Source organism: Leopardus geoffroyi, chromosome B3 (assembly GCF_018350155.1).
Source record: "Leopardus geoffroyi isolate Oge1 chromosome B3, O.geoffroyi_Oge1_pat1.0, whole genome shotgun sequence".
Lineage (NCBI taxonomy): Eukaryota > Metazoa > Chordata > Mammalia > Carnivora > Felidae > Leopardus > Leopardus geoffroyi.
Genome location: NC_059337.1, coordinates 18,253,315 through 18,271,035, shown reverse-complemented (window position 1 = coordinate 18,271,035; position 17,721 = coordinate 18,253,315). Strand labels below are relative to the sequence as shown.

At 43.5% G+C, this 17,721-nt stretch overlaps 1 protein-coding gene across 5 annotated transcripts in view; it reads left to right on the top strand.

Moving 5' to 3' along the window:
- The first annotated feature begins 1,472 nt into the window (after positions 1-1,472).
- LYSMD4 (LysM domain containing 4) overlaps positions 1,473-17,721 on the top strand; it is a 29,660-nt gene continuing 13,411 nt past the window's right edge. Inside the window, exons 1-4 of one of the 5 annotated variants that reach the window (XM_045448781.1) lie at positions 1,583-1,730; positions 2,650-2,821; positions 3,065-3,354; positions 5,487-7,955. In XM_045448781.1, coding sequence (XP_045304737.1) covers positions 3,073-3,354; positions 5,487-6,098 — 894 coding nt within the window. In that variant the 5' untranslated portion in view covers positions 1,583-1,730; positions 2,650-2,821; positions 3,065-3,072 and the 3' untranslated portion in view covers positions 6,099-7,955. Of the gene's footprint in view, positions 1,731-2,649; positions 3,355-5,486; positions 7,956-17,721 lie in introns of those variants that run through there. The other 4 variants (XM_045448782.1, XR_006704460.1, XM_045448783.1 and 1 more) reach the window with 4 other exon arrangements.

The following is a 17,721-nucleotide window of genomic DNA, read 5'->3' as shown; positions in this document are numbered from 1 at the left end:
CTGACTTCTCTCCCAGGTAATCACACTCTTAGATTCTGATACCTAGACTTGCCAAATCCACCGGGCCAATACCAAGCCCTCTGGGCCAGGAGTACAGCTGTGGCGGCCAGCTGGGCTTTTGGAGTCAGACACATTAGGATTTGGATTTTGCTGCTGCCACTGCCCTCCTGTGTAGCTCCTGTGTAGCCCAGGTCAAGTCACTTAATGGTTCTCCCGTTGAACCAGTCTTTACTGAGTGTAGGCTTTGAATTGGACACAGGTTGTGGTGAGCAACAGGCGATAATTAGGGACAGGAGGATTCTGGCAATTAAACAAGTAAATTAACTGGCAATTAACAAGTAAATGGAGGGAGAGCCTTGGTATATGGGGGGAACAGGGAGGGCTCTGCTGAGAAAGTGACTAATCTGAGGCCTGGGGGTCAGAAAGTCCAGCAGCTGAAAGAAGGACATTCCTGTGAAGGGCCAGGGGTGGGAGATCTGGGTGTTTAAAATCCAGCAGAAAAAGGGGGAGGGGCTAAAAAGAATGAGTAAATGGCAGAGAATGGACTGAAGCCCTCACATCATCCCAGGCTTTGTCTCCCAAGATAAGGAATTTCACTTTTATTTTGACTAGGATGGAAAGCCTAAAAAGGGAGAGATATTTTTGTTTTTATCCTTTTGCTTTGTAGTTTAATTTGATTGCTACTGAGGTTTCATTTTTCTTCCCTGTTAATCATTTGTATTCTTTGGTGAATTGTCCCCACCCATTTATCTACTGGGCTCTTCATGACTTTCTCATTAATTCGATGAGGTTTGTCTCAGTTAAGGATATTAATCTTCTGTGGTGTATGTTGCAATTATTTTCCCCTGGTTACGGTCTGATTTTTAATTTTGGTTTCCTTTTTGGGGGTTGAAGTTTTAAACCTTTGTGCTTTCGTGCATGAGAGTGTTCACCCATCACTATTAGGCTTAAGGAGTCCTCCACCATCGACATTGGGTAAATGGTGTTGTTCTGGTCCGTGTTGTCGAGGTTCGGTGTTTTACTTTGGTGGACTTTGTGTCTTCCTGAGCGGGCCGGGGCAAACGCCTCCTGTGGTGGTAAGGGCTCAAGATGTGGAGATGTGGAGACCGGGTCCTTCCAGCCCAGAGGAGCCGCTTCGCAGCGGGAGGCCTCAGCAGGGGACACCCGCTCTCCTGGGAATCCACCCCCTCGTTAAACATCATTGACACACAGGCCTCTTCTACAGGTGAGGAAGCTGAGGGTCAGCAGAGGACCGGGAGAGGGTGGTAAGGGGTCTTACAGCCTACAGCAGAAGCAAAACCTGCAGCTGGGACCAGCTGGTGCCGCCGTGGCAGGCAAGAGGGCGGGGCCAGAGTCTTGTCGGACAGCTGGAGCCCCGCCCCGCCCAGGCCCCGCCCCCGGGCTGAGCTTCCGGTACCGACTTAGCTCAACCCGGCTCATTCCAGAGCCTGCGCGGCGCTGATTTCATTGGCTGTCTCGCCGTCCCCGCCCCCTGGAGACCTGCTGATTTTCGCAGCCAATCAGCAGGTACGGCGGCGGCGGCGGCGGCGAGTCTCGGCGGATCCCGGGCGCTGAGGTACCGGGGTTTGCAGGAGGGGCCGCGGTCCTGGGTGGGGGACAGCACGGGCCCTCAGTGGCGCGGCTGCTTCGCCCAGCTGGTCGGCTCGCGGGTGGGCCAGCTTCCTGCCTCTGGAGGGGCAGTGACCGCCACCGTCGGGGGCTGGCTGGAGGTTGTTCGGGGTTGGAGGGCAGAGGTCGGAGGTCGTGTCTTTGGGGAATGTTGGGGTCCCGCCCATCTAAGCCTAGGAGCGGGCCGCGCCCCGTTTTGTTTTTGTCAGCGCCCGTTTGGGGACCGCCCTCCTGGCACGGGAGGAGCGCTGAGGGAAACTGAGGCTTGGGAGCCGCCGGGGCCCCTCGCAGGCCCCGCGCTCGGACGGGGAGGCCGGCCGGTCCTCGGGCGCCCGCCGCCTCCCTCCTCCGGGCCCGTGGGTCTGTAGGGTGCGGGTTAGAGGGGGTGGGCGGCACGGCCCCGGGGGGGCCACCGGCTGTCCCCGAAGGCCCCCCCCCCCCCCCCCGGGCTCTGATGCCAGCTCTTTCGGAGGCTGTCATTCCCCGTGTTTGAGATTTCGTGTCTGGAACCTCATTCGGACAGTTTGGAGAGGGGAGAGGGGGTAGCGTGGCTTTGGCACTTGGCAGGAGGTGAAAATAAAAACCAGACGTGGGATGTAATGAAGGCAGAGGGACCTGCGAGAAACTGGACGAATTTCTTAGCTCGACAAGGATTTTCTCCCCAACTTGCCCCGCATACTGTGTAATTCAAGCTTTCGGCACTTGAAATCGAGAGTATTGTACTCTCCTAGATCTCATAAGCAAGAGCCCTAAGTCTTGACCTTCTTGGTGAGGATACTTTGGAATGTGTAAAGTAATGAACAAGAATTGTTTTGTCCAAAGTTCCGAGTTAAGATTCACAGAAAAGGGAGGGTGGGAACCTCTCTGCTTGGGGGGGATCTTGGTAGCTTCTCTACTCCTCTGACACCCAAAAGAGAAGTTTCTTTATCTGTATGGGTTTTGGGGAGACACGGCTCTGGATGAGGAATAAGAGGGAAAGAGGGATTCTTTTTTTATTTTATTCTTTTTTTTATTTTTGAGAGAGAGAAACAGCACGAGCGGGGGAGGGGCAGAGAGAGAGAAGGAAACAGAATCGAAGCAGGCTGCAGGCTCTGAGCTGTCAGCATAGAGCCCGACACGGGGGCTCAAACTCACAGACCTCAAGATCATGACCTGAGCTGAAGTCAGACCCCTAACCGACTGAGCCACCCAGGTGCCCCGCGATTCTTCTCATTTTCTATGCAGAAAGTGTGCAATTAGGCAATTACCTGTCCCTCACCCTCCATCTGAGCTAGCGTAAAACACATTCTTTTTTTGTACTGACGGTATCTGTCGAGTATTTATAGTGGAAGGGGACGGGAGTAATCTCTCTAGCAATAAGTCCTTTACCTGTACTGTAGCCGCAAGAGGAATGGATGTGCCTTGTGTGGAATTAACCCTGGGGTTTGGTTTTCAGTTAAGAAAATGAGGCAGAAGGAAGTGTTAACCAAGACCTTCCAAGGCCCAGCCATTGTCTGTAGGACTCCGACCAGCCACGTTTACATGTTTGAGAACGGTGGTGGGGACTCAGGGGACTCCTCTGAGGAAGAGTCCCACCGCGTGGCTCTGCGGCCCCGGGGCAAGGAGCGCCAGAAGAAGGGTGCCCCCCACCCTCACCAGCCAGGAGCGGGGGACGTGGTGCTGCTTCAGCGGGAACTGGCCCAGGAGGACAGCCTCAACAAGCTCGCTCTTCAGTATGGCTGCAAAGTAAGAAACCCCACGGGTGAAGGTGGCTCCTGTGTAGTTAGAGGAACAGAGGACCTCACTGAAGGGTTGGGGCCCTGGCTGCCCCTTCCTGACCCCTCCCCCCCCCCCCCCCAGGGGTGGTGTCCAGAGGCCTGTGGTATCCGTGAAGGGGTTTCCCATCTGGCCCGAGATGGAATGCAGGTGAAGTACTTTGAGTTCTGAACCTTGGGGTCATAAAAAGTGAGGGTTAGGAATCTCAGGTGTTGGGCCAGTTCTGTCTCTGCAGAGCACTTCTCTCCCTGTCCCTCCAAGTAATTTCGGAAACCTTTTTTATATAGTTTTTCTTTTGAGCATATTTTGTTTAAGACCTGCCAGGGCCAAAGATGCCATGCAGAATTTATCCAAGATTTGTTTGGTAGGGTTGCTTTTTTTTTTTTTTTGGCTACTTCTCTTTTTCTGACCCTTTCTTGCTGGTTGCAGCCTATTGGATTGGTCAAGTTTGACGTTCTCTGTTTTAGAACTGCATGATCTAGCCTGTGTGCGCTGTGTATCTGTATAACCCTGTTTCTCTCTTTAATTATGTTTTTAGCATTCAGAGTGATTAACATGGCAAAGTAAGTAGGAAAGTATTTATAGAATTGCTGCATTTTCTCCTAGATTGAAACTTTTTATTTCATTTTGCTAATAACACTGTGTTATAACTTTCTATGGCCTCCTCTAAGGCTGTCTAACCAATTTGTTTTAAAAATCTTTTCTTCCTTAAAGTGTCTTGTTATTTATCTAACGAGGTTCAAATGGCTAAACACATTGTATAGGATGTTGTGGTATTTCCCAGAGGAAATACACAGGCTGACCTCCTAGGGACACATAGTGGTCTCTCAATTGTACTGAGATTTATATTTGACTCTCTAACCAGCTTCTAGTAGGCATACTGTATGGTTTATTGAACATGGGCCGCAAATGAATCCTACCCTACAAAGATCTGAGTGGATGCAGTGGGCTTCTTAGAAAAGTGGGCTTAATTAAGCCATGAAGACTGTACATATAATGCCTCCAATAAGTAATCAGTTTTCCTATTGAAAGTAAATAAATTTTGGTGTTTAGCTTATGAAGGGCAAAGACAAAAAGGTCTCAAGCACCTTATGCTTTAGTTTCAGGACATGGTAAATTAAACATGCCCACGGCCCCAGTTCAATTAGATGATAAAAACAATTGCTTAATAAGTAAAATAATGGAGATGATTGATTTGAAAAAGGTGCTGTCTAAAGGTCTGTTGGCCGTAGTTACACTCTAGTTAAAGTGGATTTAGGAGTTAAAACCTTAAAGTCCATCTCTGACACTTTCATTAAGTTCCAAACATTAGCTTGAGGGAGGGTTTGACTTAAATTTTGCACCACCCCTCCCTTAAGATTTGTCTTGCTCTTTGTTACTTTGTGAAACCCACAGTGCTGCCTCTTCTCCTGGAGTCCTAATGTTGAATAGGAGATTTCAGTCCCTACTTTCCAGCTAGATCCGTGTGATTCCCTACGTGTTACTAAGTATCATAAGTGTTAGGAAACCCTCAAAGTGAATTAACTCTCGATTGCTTTTATTTACAAAATAAGTTTGTATACCATACAGTACTTCTGGGCATGAAAACATGGTAGAATCATGAGGACTTACCTCTTAAAATTACAGTTAAAGTTGGTTCTGAGTGTCAAGCTGGCTGAGGTTTGGTCTGGCGATCGCTAATGTAATCAGCTACTGTACTGGGTTCTGATGTGGGAGGGAAGTCAGCCAGACGGGGGCATTGTTGCCTCAGAAGTTAGAAGAAGTAGAAAGGGCTACTATAGCATTTTTAGTACCATGACTGGGTTTCACCTAAAAACATTTTGTTGCAGTCACACTGTACACAAACAAAAAACGTTTTTCCAAAAACCGATTATATGTTATTCAAACTTGTAAATCTGCTCGGAACTGTGATAAGGCTGAGTTAAAGCGAAAAAACAGCTATTCAGCCTAAACTCATTATGTGTGCAGGTGCAGTTTTCCAATATTCATCAGGGTCTTAAAGGGGGGTGGGCTTGGATCCTCTTTCGGAAAGAGCTACTTTTTGGATATTAGTTCTAAGGAGTTTACATAGTTCATGATGTTTGTCTTCATGACTTCCCTAGGTCGCAGATATCAAGAAAGTCAACAACTTCATCAGAGAACAAGATTTATATGCTTTGAAATCTATTAAGATCCCAGTGAAAAATCATGGGATCCTAACAGAGACCCACAAAGAACTCAGACCCGTCCCAAGCCCATCCTCAGAGACTAGAGTGACCTTCGAGGAGCTGCCAGACCCAGACAGGGCAGCTGTAGGCGCCAGTGCCCTGTCCAGCCCACTGACGGATTTCTTTAAGGGCATTGACCAGAATATTGAGCGCGCCGTGCAGTCAGAAATCTTTTCAAATGAAAGTTGCTGTGGAGAGACCTCCAGTCAGCCGCTGCTTCCAGCACCTCCGAAGACCCCAACAAACGGTGCAGACTGTGGGATTCAGTGGTGGAATGCTGTTTTTATCATGCTTCTAATTGGGATTGTTTTACCAGTGTTTTATTTGGTCTATTTTAAAATACAGGCTACTGGCGAGATCCCCAGCGGCTTGAACACAACCACTGTCCCCAACGGCTCGATGACTGTGAGTGCAGTTCCAGGGCAAGCCCCCAGATTAGCCGTCCCAGTGCCAACCATCCCCTCTTCAGACAGCCAGTTCAGTCAGACCACCCGGGCAGGGAACTAGCCATCGTTGTTTCTAAAGAATCCGGCCAGTGTCAGCATTTGACCTCCTAACATGCATCACCTGCCATCGGCCAGAGCCTTGGGTGCCGCATTTCCTTTTCTGTGACATACGGACACGTTTCAGAAAACACCATTGTGTTCTCAGTAGCACTCACCTTGGGGAGTAGGCTCGCCTAACCCAAGGCTGTGGGAGCCAAAACACCAGCACCCTCAGCCTCCTACATCCAGAAGTTAACAGCAAGAGAAACATTTTCACGTGGCAGGTGCCACTTCTTGAAGGTATGTTGTGGACTGGCACTGTGTGGGCCCCCAAGTTGGATGTGTTCGGAAGTTGAAGAGCGGCCTTGGACCTTCAGTGTGGGAGCCTCTGGGATCAGCTTTGGTCACTTGGCTGTGTGCGGTGTCCCCTGCCTGCTGTGAAGGGATGACCAACTGACAAATGATGTTCTTTGTCTCCCTGGCAAAGGAGCTGTCCAGTAGCGTTGAGTATCACCCTGTTTTGGAGTCTGACAGATAACCATTATAACTGGCCCTACTTCATATTTGCCCCACCAGTTAGCTTTTTTGAGGCAGTGTCCTTTCTAGAATTGAAAATGCCCTAAATCCAAATTGTTCTAATATTGAGTAAACGGCAGTTCTGTTCTTTGTAGTTCCAGAGCTAACTTAGTGCCGCACAGGCCTGTTTTAAGCTGCTGCATGGTGTGTCCAGCACGTCTTGGCTGGAACACTTGGGGCTGTTGCTCAGTTTCACCTGGGGTGTATTCTCACTGCAGTGGCTAACCAGATTCCCTAAGTTAGCATTCTTAGAAGGAATTGTTGCCAGTGTCTGGAGCTGAGTAGGTGCAGAGAGAAGAATGAGTGCCTATCACCGAGGTCCCAACGTGTGATGCTTCTAAGGCTGAACAGTCACCAGTCCAGTGTTGCTGAGAGCAGCAGCCCCTGTGTGTACCTGGAAGGGAAGTGCAGGGAGGACAGGTATGCTTCCTGCAGCTTCCTTGATTCTAAAAGAATTCTAGAACCATTGCACTAGAAAGGGACTCAGTGTTTTTCTTTGGGTAAATACGCTCTCTGTATAGTGCAGCTTATGATGTTAAAGACCAAACACTTAATGGAGGGCCTCATGGTGACCCTTGCCGTGGAGGCCATTAAAGAGGGGTCAGGCACCCATTAGCCTGAGGTTTTCCTGTCTCTTCTACACAGCAGCAGTCGTGCTCAACGTGGAGGCTCTGGAGAGGCCTGGGTCAGCCTCTGAGGCCTTGCAGGTGCAGCAGGAGTGTGTGGGGTGAGGGTTGGGACCCATCTCAGTCCCAAGGAAGAGTGGAAATGGGCTTACGTGGCTGGTGGCTTAACCTTGGAGAAGCCTGCCACCAGGGAGGAAGACCCACTGCACAGATAGGGAGCTTTGAGTGTGATTTATATCATTTGACACATCAGACCTAGAGATAAGTTGAGAAGATTTCATCGTGTAAGAGGAGGGAAGTGTAGCAGAATACTTGAGATGGGCTTCTAATTTTTCTCCTCTCAGCTATGTGAAAAATGATTTGCCCTGGGTTCAATTAGTAAATTTAAAGTATCTTCAAAGTTAAATGTTTTCTTCAAAACCACAGTGGTCTTCATGATAAAATGAGCTTGTGAATCTTTGCTCCAGGAAATGTTTTGATCATGTGAATGCTCTTCCAGCCAAATGTCCGTGCTCACTGTGCCCCTGGAGGCCACGGGTTTCTCTAATGTGTCACCTTTAACTTCACCAGGCAGACCTGAGTCCCATGGGAAAATGGCTTTTGCCAGGCAAAGAATAATTATCTGTATCCTTTACTTTTTTCAAATGGAATAAAATAATTTCTTCTGTGAAGGAAAATTGATTCTTCTCTTTTTTTTTTTTTTTTTAATTTCGGGGGTGGTGATTCAGAATGAAGAGATGGTACAACAGTGTTGGAGAAAGTGGAGGTGTCCGTGTCTAGGGGGCGAGGTGTGCCCAGGGCTTGTGTTCAAGGTTATCCCAACAGGTGAAAAACAGAAGTGGTAAACCAGCACAGTCTCACTGATTGGTCTGCACAATGTGCTTTAGAGTGCCTTTATTAAGTATGCATAAGAGAGACCACGAAGCTCATTTTGTACACATTTTACTACATTTTTAGTGTGTTAATATTTTAAAGAAACAGATTTGATAGGTAGTCTTCAGTCCTTTTGATTGAACAATAGTGCCCAACATTGTGGGCACCTAGGGAATCTACGTCATCAGGCAAACGATGCTCCCGTTTTACTCTGGGGCAACAAGGCTGTGGAGACTCAGCAGAAGCCTCAGGGTCGCTCCGAGCAGGACTGCCCAGCCGAGGAAGGGTCACAGTCCTTCCTCTGAAGGCCTCTGTTAATAGTGAAGTCTGCCTGGGGTTGAGGGAGAATGATAAAGATTCTTTTTTCTCGACATCTGCACCAGCATTTATGGTCTCTTATCTTTTTGATGATAGCTGTTCTCACAGATATGGAGTGGTATCTCATTGTGGTTTTGATTTGCATCTCCCCAATGATTAGCGATGTTGAGGACCTTTTCATGTACCTGTTGGCCACTTGTATACCTTATTTAGAAAAATGTCTATTCAGGTGCTTTGCCCATTTTTAATTGTCATATATATATATATATATTCTATATATTATGATTATATATGGCATGTAATATATAATATATAATAGCATATATATTATAATATGCAAGAGTGTATATATAATATGTCATATATATATGTACTTAAATATATTTTGCAACTGAGTTGTGTGAGTTCTTTACATATTTTGGCTACTAACTCCTTACTGGATATATGGCTTGCAAATATTTTTTCTCATTCTGTAGATTGTCTTTTCATTTTGTTGATCTATTTTCTTTTGCTGTGCAGAAGCTTTTTAGTTTGATATAGTCCCACTTATTTATTTTTGCTTCTGTTGCATATGCTCTTGACGTCATATCCAGAAAACCAGTGCCATGACCAGTGTCAAGGAGCTTACCACCTATGGATTCTTCTAGTAGTTTTATGGATTCTGCTCTTACATTCAAGTCTTTAATCCATTTTGAGTTAATTTTTGTGAGTGGAACAAGATAGGGATCTACCTTCATTCTTTTACATGTAAATATCCAGGTTTCTCAGCACCATTTATTGAGGAGACTGTCTTTTCACCATTGAGTATTCTTGGCTCCCTTCTCAAATATTACTTGCTGTATATACAGGGGTGGATTTCTGGGTTTTCGCTTCTGTTCTGTTGGTCTGTATCTGTTTTCATGCGTTTACCATACTATTTTAATTACTGTCGTTTTATAATATAGCTTGAAATCGGGAAGTGTGATGCCCCTGCTTTATACTTCTTTTTCAGGATTCCTTTGGCTATTAAGTCTTTTGTGCTTCCATATAAATTATAGGATTTTTTTTTCTGCTTCTGTAAAATTTGCCATTGAAATCTTAATAGGGATAGTATTGAATCTCTAGACTGCTTTGAATAATATGGAAATGTAAACAGTATTAAATCTTCCAATTCATGAACACAGGATACCTTTCCATTTATTTTTATCTTCTGTTTCTTTCATCAATGTTTTGTGTTAAGTGTAGAGATCTTTCACCTCCTTGGTTGAATTTATTCTTTGTTTTTAATGTTATTGTAAATGGGATAATTTTATTTCTTCTCATATAATTCCTTGTTAGTATATAAATATGTTACCATATGTTAATTTTGTATCTTGGAACTTTACTGAATTCACTGATTAGATCTAATAGTTTTTTTGATGGAGTCTTTAGGATTTTATGTATAGAAAATCCTGTCATCTACAAATAGAGACAATTTTACTTTTTTTTTTTTTCAATTTCATACTTTTTATTTTATTTTTTTCATCCCTGATTGCTCTGGCTAGAGCTTCCAGCACTACGTTAAATAAGAGTAGCAAGAGTGGGCACCCTTGTTTTATTCCTGATCTTAGAGAAAAAGCTTTCACCCTTTTATCACTAGGCATGATGTTAGCTGTGGGCTTGTTATATATGCCCTTATTATGCTGAGGTACATTCCTTCTACACCTAAATTGTTAAGAGTTTTTATCTTGAACGGATGTTGAATTTTATCAAATGTTTTTTCTCCATCTATTGAGATGATCATATGATTTTTATCCTTCATTTTTTAATAAGGTGTATCACACTGATTGATTTGCGTATGTTGAACCACCTTCCATCCCTGAAATAAATCCCACTTGATCATGGTGAGCGATCCCAAAATGTGCTGCTAAATTTGGTGTCTTAGTATTTTATTGAGAATTTTTGCACCTATATTCATAGGGATATTGGTTTGTATGGTGTCCTTTTCTGGCTTTGGTCAGGTAATGCTGGCCTTGTAAAGTAAGTTTGGAAATGCTCCCTCCTCTTTGATTTTTTCTTTTTTTTTTTAAGTTTGAGAAGGATTGGTGTTAATTCTTTAAATGTTTGATAAAATTCACTCTGAAGCCACCTGATCCTGGGTTTTTCTTCTCTGGCAGATTTGTACTGATTGAATCTCTTTAATAATTGATCAGTTCAGATTTTCTGTTTCTTCCTGATTCAGTATTGGTAGGTTATATGTTTTTACTTTTTTTTCCATTTATTCTAATTTGTCCATTTGTTGACCTAGTTGTTCATAGTAGTCTGCTTTCATGTCACTTTTTAAATGAGGAGCAGAGAAGCTTCTACTTCCCTCTCCTGGCCTGTTTTCTACCATTCCTTCAAAGCTTCCTTCTGACACAAGCCAGGAGCTCTCTGTGGAAATGGTTGTCTTGAAAGAGTTATAACCATTTGTGTGTGAGATGGGGTTTAAAAATGTTTGTTTTCCCTAGCAGATCAGGGTATCTGTCCCTGTGTTTTGGCAGGACATCTGGTGTCCTGGAGGGAGTGTCAAGAGAAGGCAATGGGATGGACTAATTCATCCCAGTGGACTAATTCATCCATTTATTCAAGTGACATATATGGAGCACTGCCTCTGCCAGGTGCTGGTTGGGGTGCCCCGCAGAGGTGAGGAAGGCTGATCTGGAAGAGATCACCTGGGAGATGGCCACAGCTTCGTGTAAGGCCTAGTAGAATGCAGTGTGGATGGGGGGAGGTGGGAGGGCACATGTCTAAAGTCATTGAATTGAGACAGTTTCCACTTGGGTTGATAAGGTGGGAGGCTGAGCCTGGCTATAGGAAGGACCCAAACAGATGTGAAGATTTCTCTTTGGGAAAAGACTAGGATGCAGCATAGAATAAAAACAATCATCATTTAATTCATGGCACTCATTAGATGCCAGACAATGCTCTAAGAGCTTTATACATCAATCCATTTCATCCTTACAATGTCCTCGGGAGGTTGGCACTTCCTATTCCTGTCTTACTAATGGAAAAACTAAGCTAAGATTCCATAGCTTGTAAATGGGAAGGCTGGGAGTCCCACCCAGGCTGACTGGCTTGGGACCCTGTGCTCTTTAACCCCTTTGCTTGGGGCCTTGCTGCTCTGTGCTTCCCAAGGCAGGGTTTTAGTAGGGGACAGAATTGAGAGAAGAGAAGATTGAGAAGATTTCTTCTGGTCCACAATAGGGTACTGGCCATGCAGTGATAAGAACCCTATGCATTTACCTGCCTGTTTTCTGGGTGGTGCTAGCGAGCCAGTGGTGCCAGTGAGCCTTGACTGTGAGAAATAAGCCTCATTTGCATCAGTAAAGTAGCCTTCCTTAGCCAATTCCTTGCAGTACTGAACACCTTGGGTAGGGTTCCTCCAAGCTTATTTCTGGAGAGGAGGTACTTCTGGCATCACCAGGCCAAGCAGAGGCATGAGGGTGGGGTAGGGGACAGGATCCATTTTTGCCTGTTCTCCAGGAGAACAGCTCCTGGGTACAGTGGAGCTGCTGAGGAGACTTGGGGTCACCCTCCCTGCCCCCCTGCACGGTCAGGCCCCACAGCCCTGGGAAGGATGGCATGATGGTGATGTGCAGCTCCAATTTGTGCCCTCTGCCCTCTTCCATCCCTGCTTCTGTTGTGCAAGAGCCCTGAGGGACTCCTACAGTAGTGATCTGGGAGGGGGTCTTCCTACATCTTCAGGAAATACCAGGTTATTTTAAAACGCATTCACCACCCTGAGTAAGGAACATGTGCTACCATGCATTCGTTCCCAAACCTTTCAGAGCCAAGAGGCTATGTGAAAACAAGACCCGGCCGGCCCTCAAGGTACTTAATACCCTTAAGGTACTTATAATCTAGTGGGAAAGATAACACTTATATTAAGGTGGTGATAGGGGAGAACATGCTGACCCCATGAGAAGAAAAGGGATAAGATGATACATGGGTGATAAGAAAAGTTTTCTAGAGAAGGTGGCATTTCCTTAGTTGACACCTGAAAGGAGGGAGGGATTTCATAATATGCTCTCCAGTGGAGGCTGGAAGCCAGGGAGATCTTGTGAACAGGGAACTATGAGTAGCCTAGTAGCCTGGACTGAAGAAGTGCAAGCAAACAGAAATGTGGGAAAATGCTGCAGTAATAGTTGGAGCTAGGTTGTAGACAACCTTGAATTCTGTAAGTGACTTGGACATCATTTGATGGACAGTGGGAAGCTATTGAAAATCTTTGGACAGTAGAGATAGTATAGTTGAGCACTGACTTTAAGAATAGTAATCTCCTAGTTTGGGAGAGGAGAGGCCTTAAAGAGGTGATGTAATTTGATCATGAGGAGCTTGGGTATAGTTGTTTTCATAATTCTTTATTGGGGGTTAATCAAGCTTCTTGGATCTGCAGGTTTATATGGTTTCATGTAATTTGGAAAAATTCAAGCCATTGTTTCTGCAAATATTTTTTTCTGATTATTCCAGTCCAATTACCCATATATTAGGTCATTTGATGTCTCACAACTAACTGATGCTTACACATTTTTCTTTGTCTTTCTGTTTTATCTTGGACAATTTCTGTTGCCATTTCCTTTATAATATCTAATTGGGATATTCAATACATCTTGTACTAGAGGTATTTTTCATCTGTAGAAGTTCTATTTGGGTTTTCCTTTATGACTTCCATTTTTCATCATTTCTCATACTTTCAAATATGTGGAGTGTATTTATAATAGCTGTTTTAAAGTCCTTGTCTGATAATTCTATCATGTGTTTCATTCTGGGTCTATTTGTAGATTTTTTTTTTCTGGTTATGGATTGTATTTTCTTGTTTTCCTGCATGTTAGGTAATTTTCGGCTGGATGCTTGACACGGTGAATTATATGTTGCTGGGTGCTAGATCTTGTTGTCTTCCTTTAAATATTTTTTGGGGTTTGAAATCAGTTTGATCCTTTTGAGGCTTACTTTTATACTCCGTTAGGGCAAGTCTAGAGCAGCCTTTAGTCTAGGGCTAATTCAACCCCACTAGTATGATGAGATATTGTGAAGACTCTACTCAATGCTGTGGTGTAAGAGGTCTCACTGTTCTGGCTGGTGGGAAAGCAGGTTATTCCTAGCCCTGCATAAGCATGGGAATGGTTCCACCTACTTTCCTCTGTTGGTTCTTTTCCTAGTCTCTGTGATTTTCTCACATGCTAGTGCAGCTCAGTACTCAGCTAGAGACTTAGGGGATCTCTCTTCTCTTCCTTTCCCCATATTCTGTCCCCACAATTCTAGATGCCTTGGCCTCCTTGAACTTCAGACTCTATCTCTTCAACTTGGCAAGATCACTGTGCTCTGTGCTCTGGTCTGGAAACTTTTCAGGCAATGAGGTAGGGCACTTCCCAGTTATACCTGGTTTATTTCTCTTTCCCCAGGAATCACTCTCCTGCACTCTTTTGTCCAGTGTCTTCTATCTTTTGTCTAATTCTTTGTTTGAGGTGAAAGAATACATCTGGTCTCTGTTATTCCATTATGGCCAGAGCAGAAGTTCATAGGCCAGAGTTAGAAGAGGGGCAGCCAAAATGGTGGCATGAGGGGGCAAGATTGGTTTACAGGCAGATTCAAGGGAGCGGGGCTGTTGGTGGACTCCAAATTTGTGAACTGGAATCAGTCATGGGACAGGAAGTCAGAAGAGGCAGATTTTCTTGCAGGGGCTTGGAAATAAGTCCACTAAATTCCATATGCTGCTAGACAGCTGTATGTGAGGCCTGTAGTTGATTTGGTTCAACAAACATTACCTTCCCTTATGTGTCAAGTGCTAGGCTCCCTGGTTTTCAGTGTGTTATCTCAGCTGAGTAGTTGGAAAAGAGAGACAGCCCATTTATCAGTAGTCCAGGCAGTTATGGTGTTATCCTTGTTCCTTATTGCCATTTTGAGATCATTATTCAACCCTTCTTCCCTAAATCCTTTCAGAACTCCATAATCTACTTACCCTTTTTTTATTGCATTATCTACAGATCTTCTGGTCTCTCCCTCTCATCCACTGAAGACTTCAGCACCTGTTCTCATTCTTGGATCCATGTAGATCAGTGCCTTCCCATGTTTTTGAGGTCATTATCATATAGATAAAATAATAAAAATTATGTACAGCACTGTGGAGGGGATTTGATGATCTTTGTGGGCTCTAATAAGTGTTACAGATAGAGGGGTAATAACTGAGGAGTTTGGTTCTGTCACGTTTTTGAAATGGGTGATCAAAAGGCATGCTTTTATGCTGATGAGAAAGATGTAGGAGGGAGGTAGAAATTGCTGCTACCAGAGAGGGGATAGTTGCAGGGGTGAAGACATTGAGGGGGAGAGAGGTGATGGGTTCCAATATACAACATGAAAGTCTTGGCCATAGATAAGAGCAGAGAGTCCATCCATCGTACCTGGAGGGAAGGCAGAGCACATGGGTACAGATGCAGGCAGATTCCTGGATTTCATGGTGGGAAGACCAGGTAGGTCTCATTTGATTGCATCTATGTTTTCAATGGAAAATGTGACAGGAAGGAATAAGCTGGCAAGAAAAAGAGGTAGTCTTGAAGGTTTGAATAGCGAAAGAGTAAAATACAGTTGATCCTTGAACATGGGGATTAGGGGCACTGACCCCCAGCAAGTCGAAAATCCTTGTAGAACATGACTACCCCAAAACTTAACTACTAATAGCCTACTGTTGACTAGAAGCCTTACTGATAACACAGTTGATTAACACATATTTTGTATATGTATTAGTATATACACTATATTCTTACAATAAAGTAAGCTCGAGAAAATGTTAAGAAAATCATGAAGAGAAAATACAATTACATCATTGTACTGTATTTATTGAGAAAAGTCCATGTAGAAGTGGACCTCCTTGAGTTCAAACTCATGTTATTCAAGGGTCAAATGTAGTGATGTCAGAAAATGAGGACGTCAACAATACTAGGGGATTGTAGTTGCGTTTTGGGGCAGTGTTGAGAGCCTTTTAAAATTTGTGGTCAGGATAGAATAAAAATAGGAAACACAGAATTAAACCCAAATACATAAAGAAATTTAATATATGCTGTCAATGTGGCATCTCAAATCAATGGGATAAAGATGAACTTTTTAATAAATGGCTGTTGGACAACTAGATAGCCATTTGGAAAATATAAGACCCAGACCTAAGAATAAACTCCAAATGGGATTTTAGGAATCTAAATATAAAAGATGAAACTATACTAATACTAGAAGAAAACATTGGTGAATTCCTCTCTAACTTTGGTGTAGGGAAAAGGATCCTAAATTTAACTCAAAATTCATAATCAATAAAAGCTTGATAAATTTGACTATATAAAATAATAAAATTTTGCCTGACAAAAGTATCACAAAAAGCCAACTGACAAATTGGGAGAAAATATTCATAGCCTATAACAAAGGGCTTATATCCCTAAATTAAATAAATAAATAAATAAATAAATAAATAAATAAATAAAACTCTTAAAAATTGAAGGAGAGAGGGGCACCTAGGTGGCTCAGTCAGTTAAGTGCCTGACTTTGGCTCGGGTCATGATCTTGTGATTTGTGAGTTCGAGCCCTACCTCAGGCTCTGTGCTGACAGCTCCAAGCCTGAAGCCTGCTTCAGGTTCTGTGTCTCCCTCTCTCTCTGTCCCTCCCCCGCTCACCCTCTGTCTCTCTGTCTCTCAAAAATAAATAAACATAGGGGCGCCTGGGTGGCTTAGTTGGTTAAGCATCTGACTTCAGCTCAGGTCATGATCTCTCAGTCTGTGAGTTGAAGGCCCATGTTGGGCTCTGTGTTGACAGCTCAGAGCCTGGAACCTGCTTCAAATTCTGTGTCTCCCTCTCTCTGCCCCTCCTCTGCTGACACTCTGTCTCTGTCTCTCTCTCTCAAAAATAAAGATTAAAAAAATTAAAAAAAAAAACACAAAAAATTGAAGGATAGAGACCAAAACCCCAATAAACAAATGGAAAAAAGACATGAACAGACACACAAAGATTAAAATGGCCTTCAAACATGAAAAAGTGTTCAAGTTCACTCATTATAGAAAAAGACAAGTCTAAACATTGATATATTTTCTCACAGACAGGTAAAAATTTTAAATACAACAACATTCTGTTGGTGCAGTTGTGGGGAAACCGGCATTCTCATACATTGTTGGAGGAAGTGCAAATGGGCAACAACTTCTCTGGGAGGTGAATTTGGCACTACTTAACAAAACTACACAGGAACTTACTCAGCAATCCTACTTCTAGGACTTTACCCTAAAGATAAATATCTAACATTATGAAGATACATATGCTTAAGCGTATTCACTGATACATGCAAAATACTAGAAACAACTTCTGTGACTGTTCACGGATGACTGCTGTACATCCATACCACGTGGTGCTATGCAACTATAAAGAATGGTGAAGATTACTAGGAACTCATCACTTTTGGGGGTGATTTCCAATTACACTGTATTTTGTTATTTGGTTTTGTTTCTCTGATTTTAATGAAATCAAATTGATCAAATTTTTCACTATGGTTTGCTTCAGAAGTTCCTTACACTAAATCAGAAAGTTGTTTTCTTGTATAATGACATTGTTCTATTTTAACTTTTAGGTATTTAATCCATTTGGAGGCTACCGTCTTGTGTCATGTTAGTAAGAATCCAGTTTTATTTTTCTCTATGTAGTAAACTAATTTTACCAACTAATTTTACCATTTTGTGGTGTGGAAAAATGGCTTAATATTTTTGGGAAGACATTCCTACCCCACCCCTTTTAATATTCTAATGAACTGTGAGCTGTTTTTTAAATTGATACATAATTGACATGTAACATTGTGTAAGTTTAGGGTATACAATGTGTTGATTTGGTACATTTATATAATGAAATATGATTACTACTGTGTAATATCTCCATCATATCACACAATCATGGTTTCTTTTTGTGGTGAGAATATTTAAGATTTAATCTCTTAGCAATTTTGAAGTATATAATACAGTATTAATATAATCATTTTTTTTTTATTTTTTATTTTTCAACGTTTATTTATTTTTGGGACAGAGAGAGACAGAGCATGAACGGGGGAGGGTCAAAGAGAGAGGGAGACACAGAATCGGAAACAGGCTCCAGGCTCTGAGCCATCAGCCCAGAGCCTGACGCGGGGCTGGAACTCACGGACCGCGAGATCGTGACTTGGCTGAAGTCGGACGCTTAACCGACTGCGCCACCCAGGCGCCCCCAGTATTAATATAATCAAAATGCTATGACTTA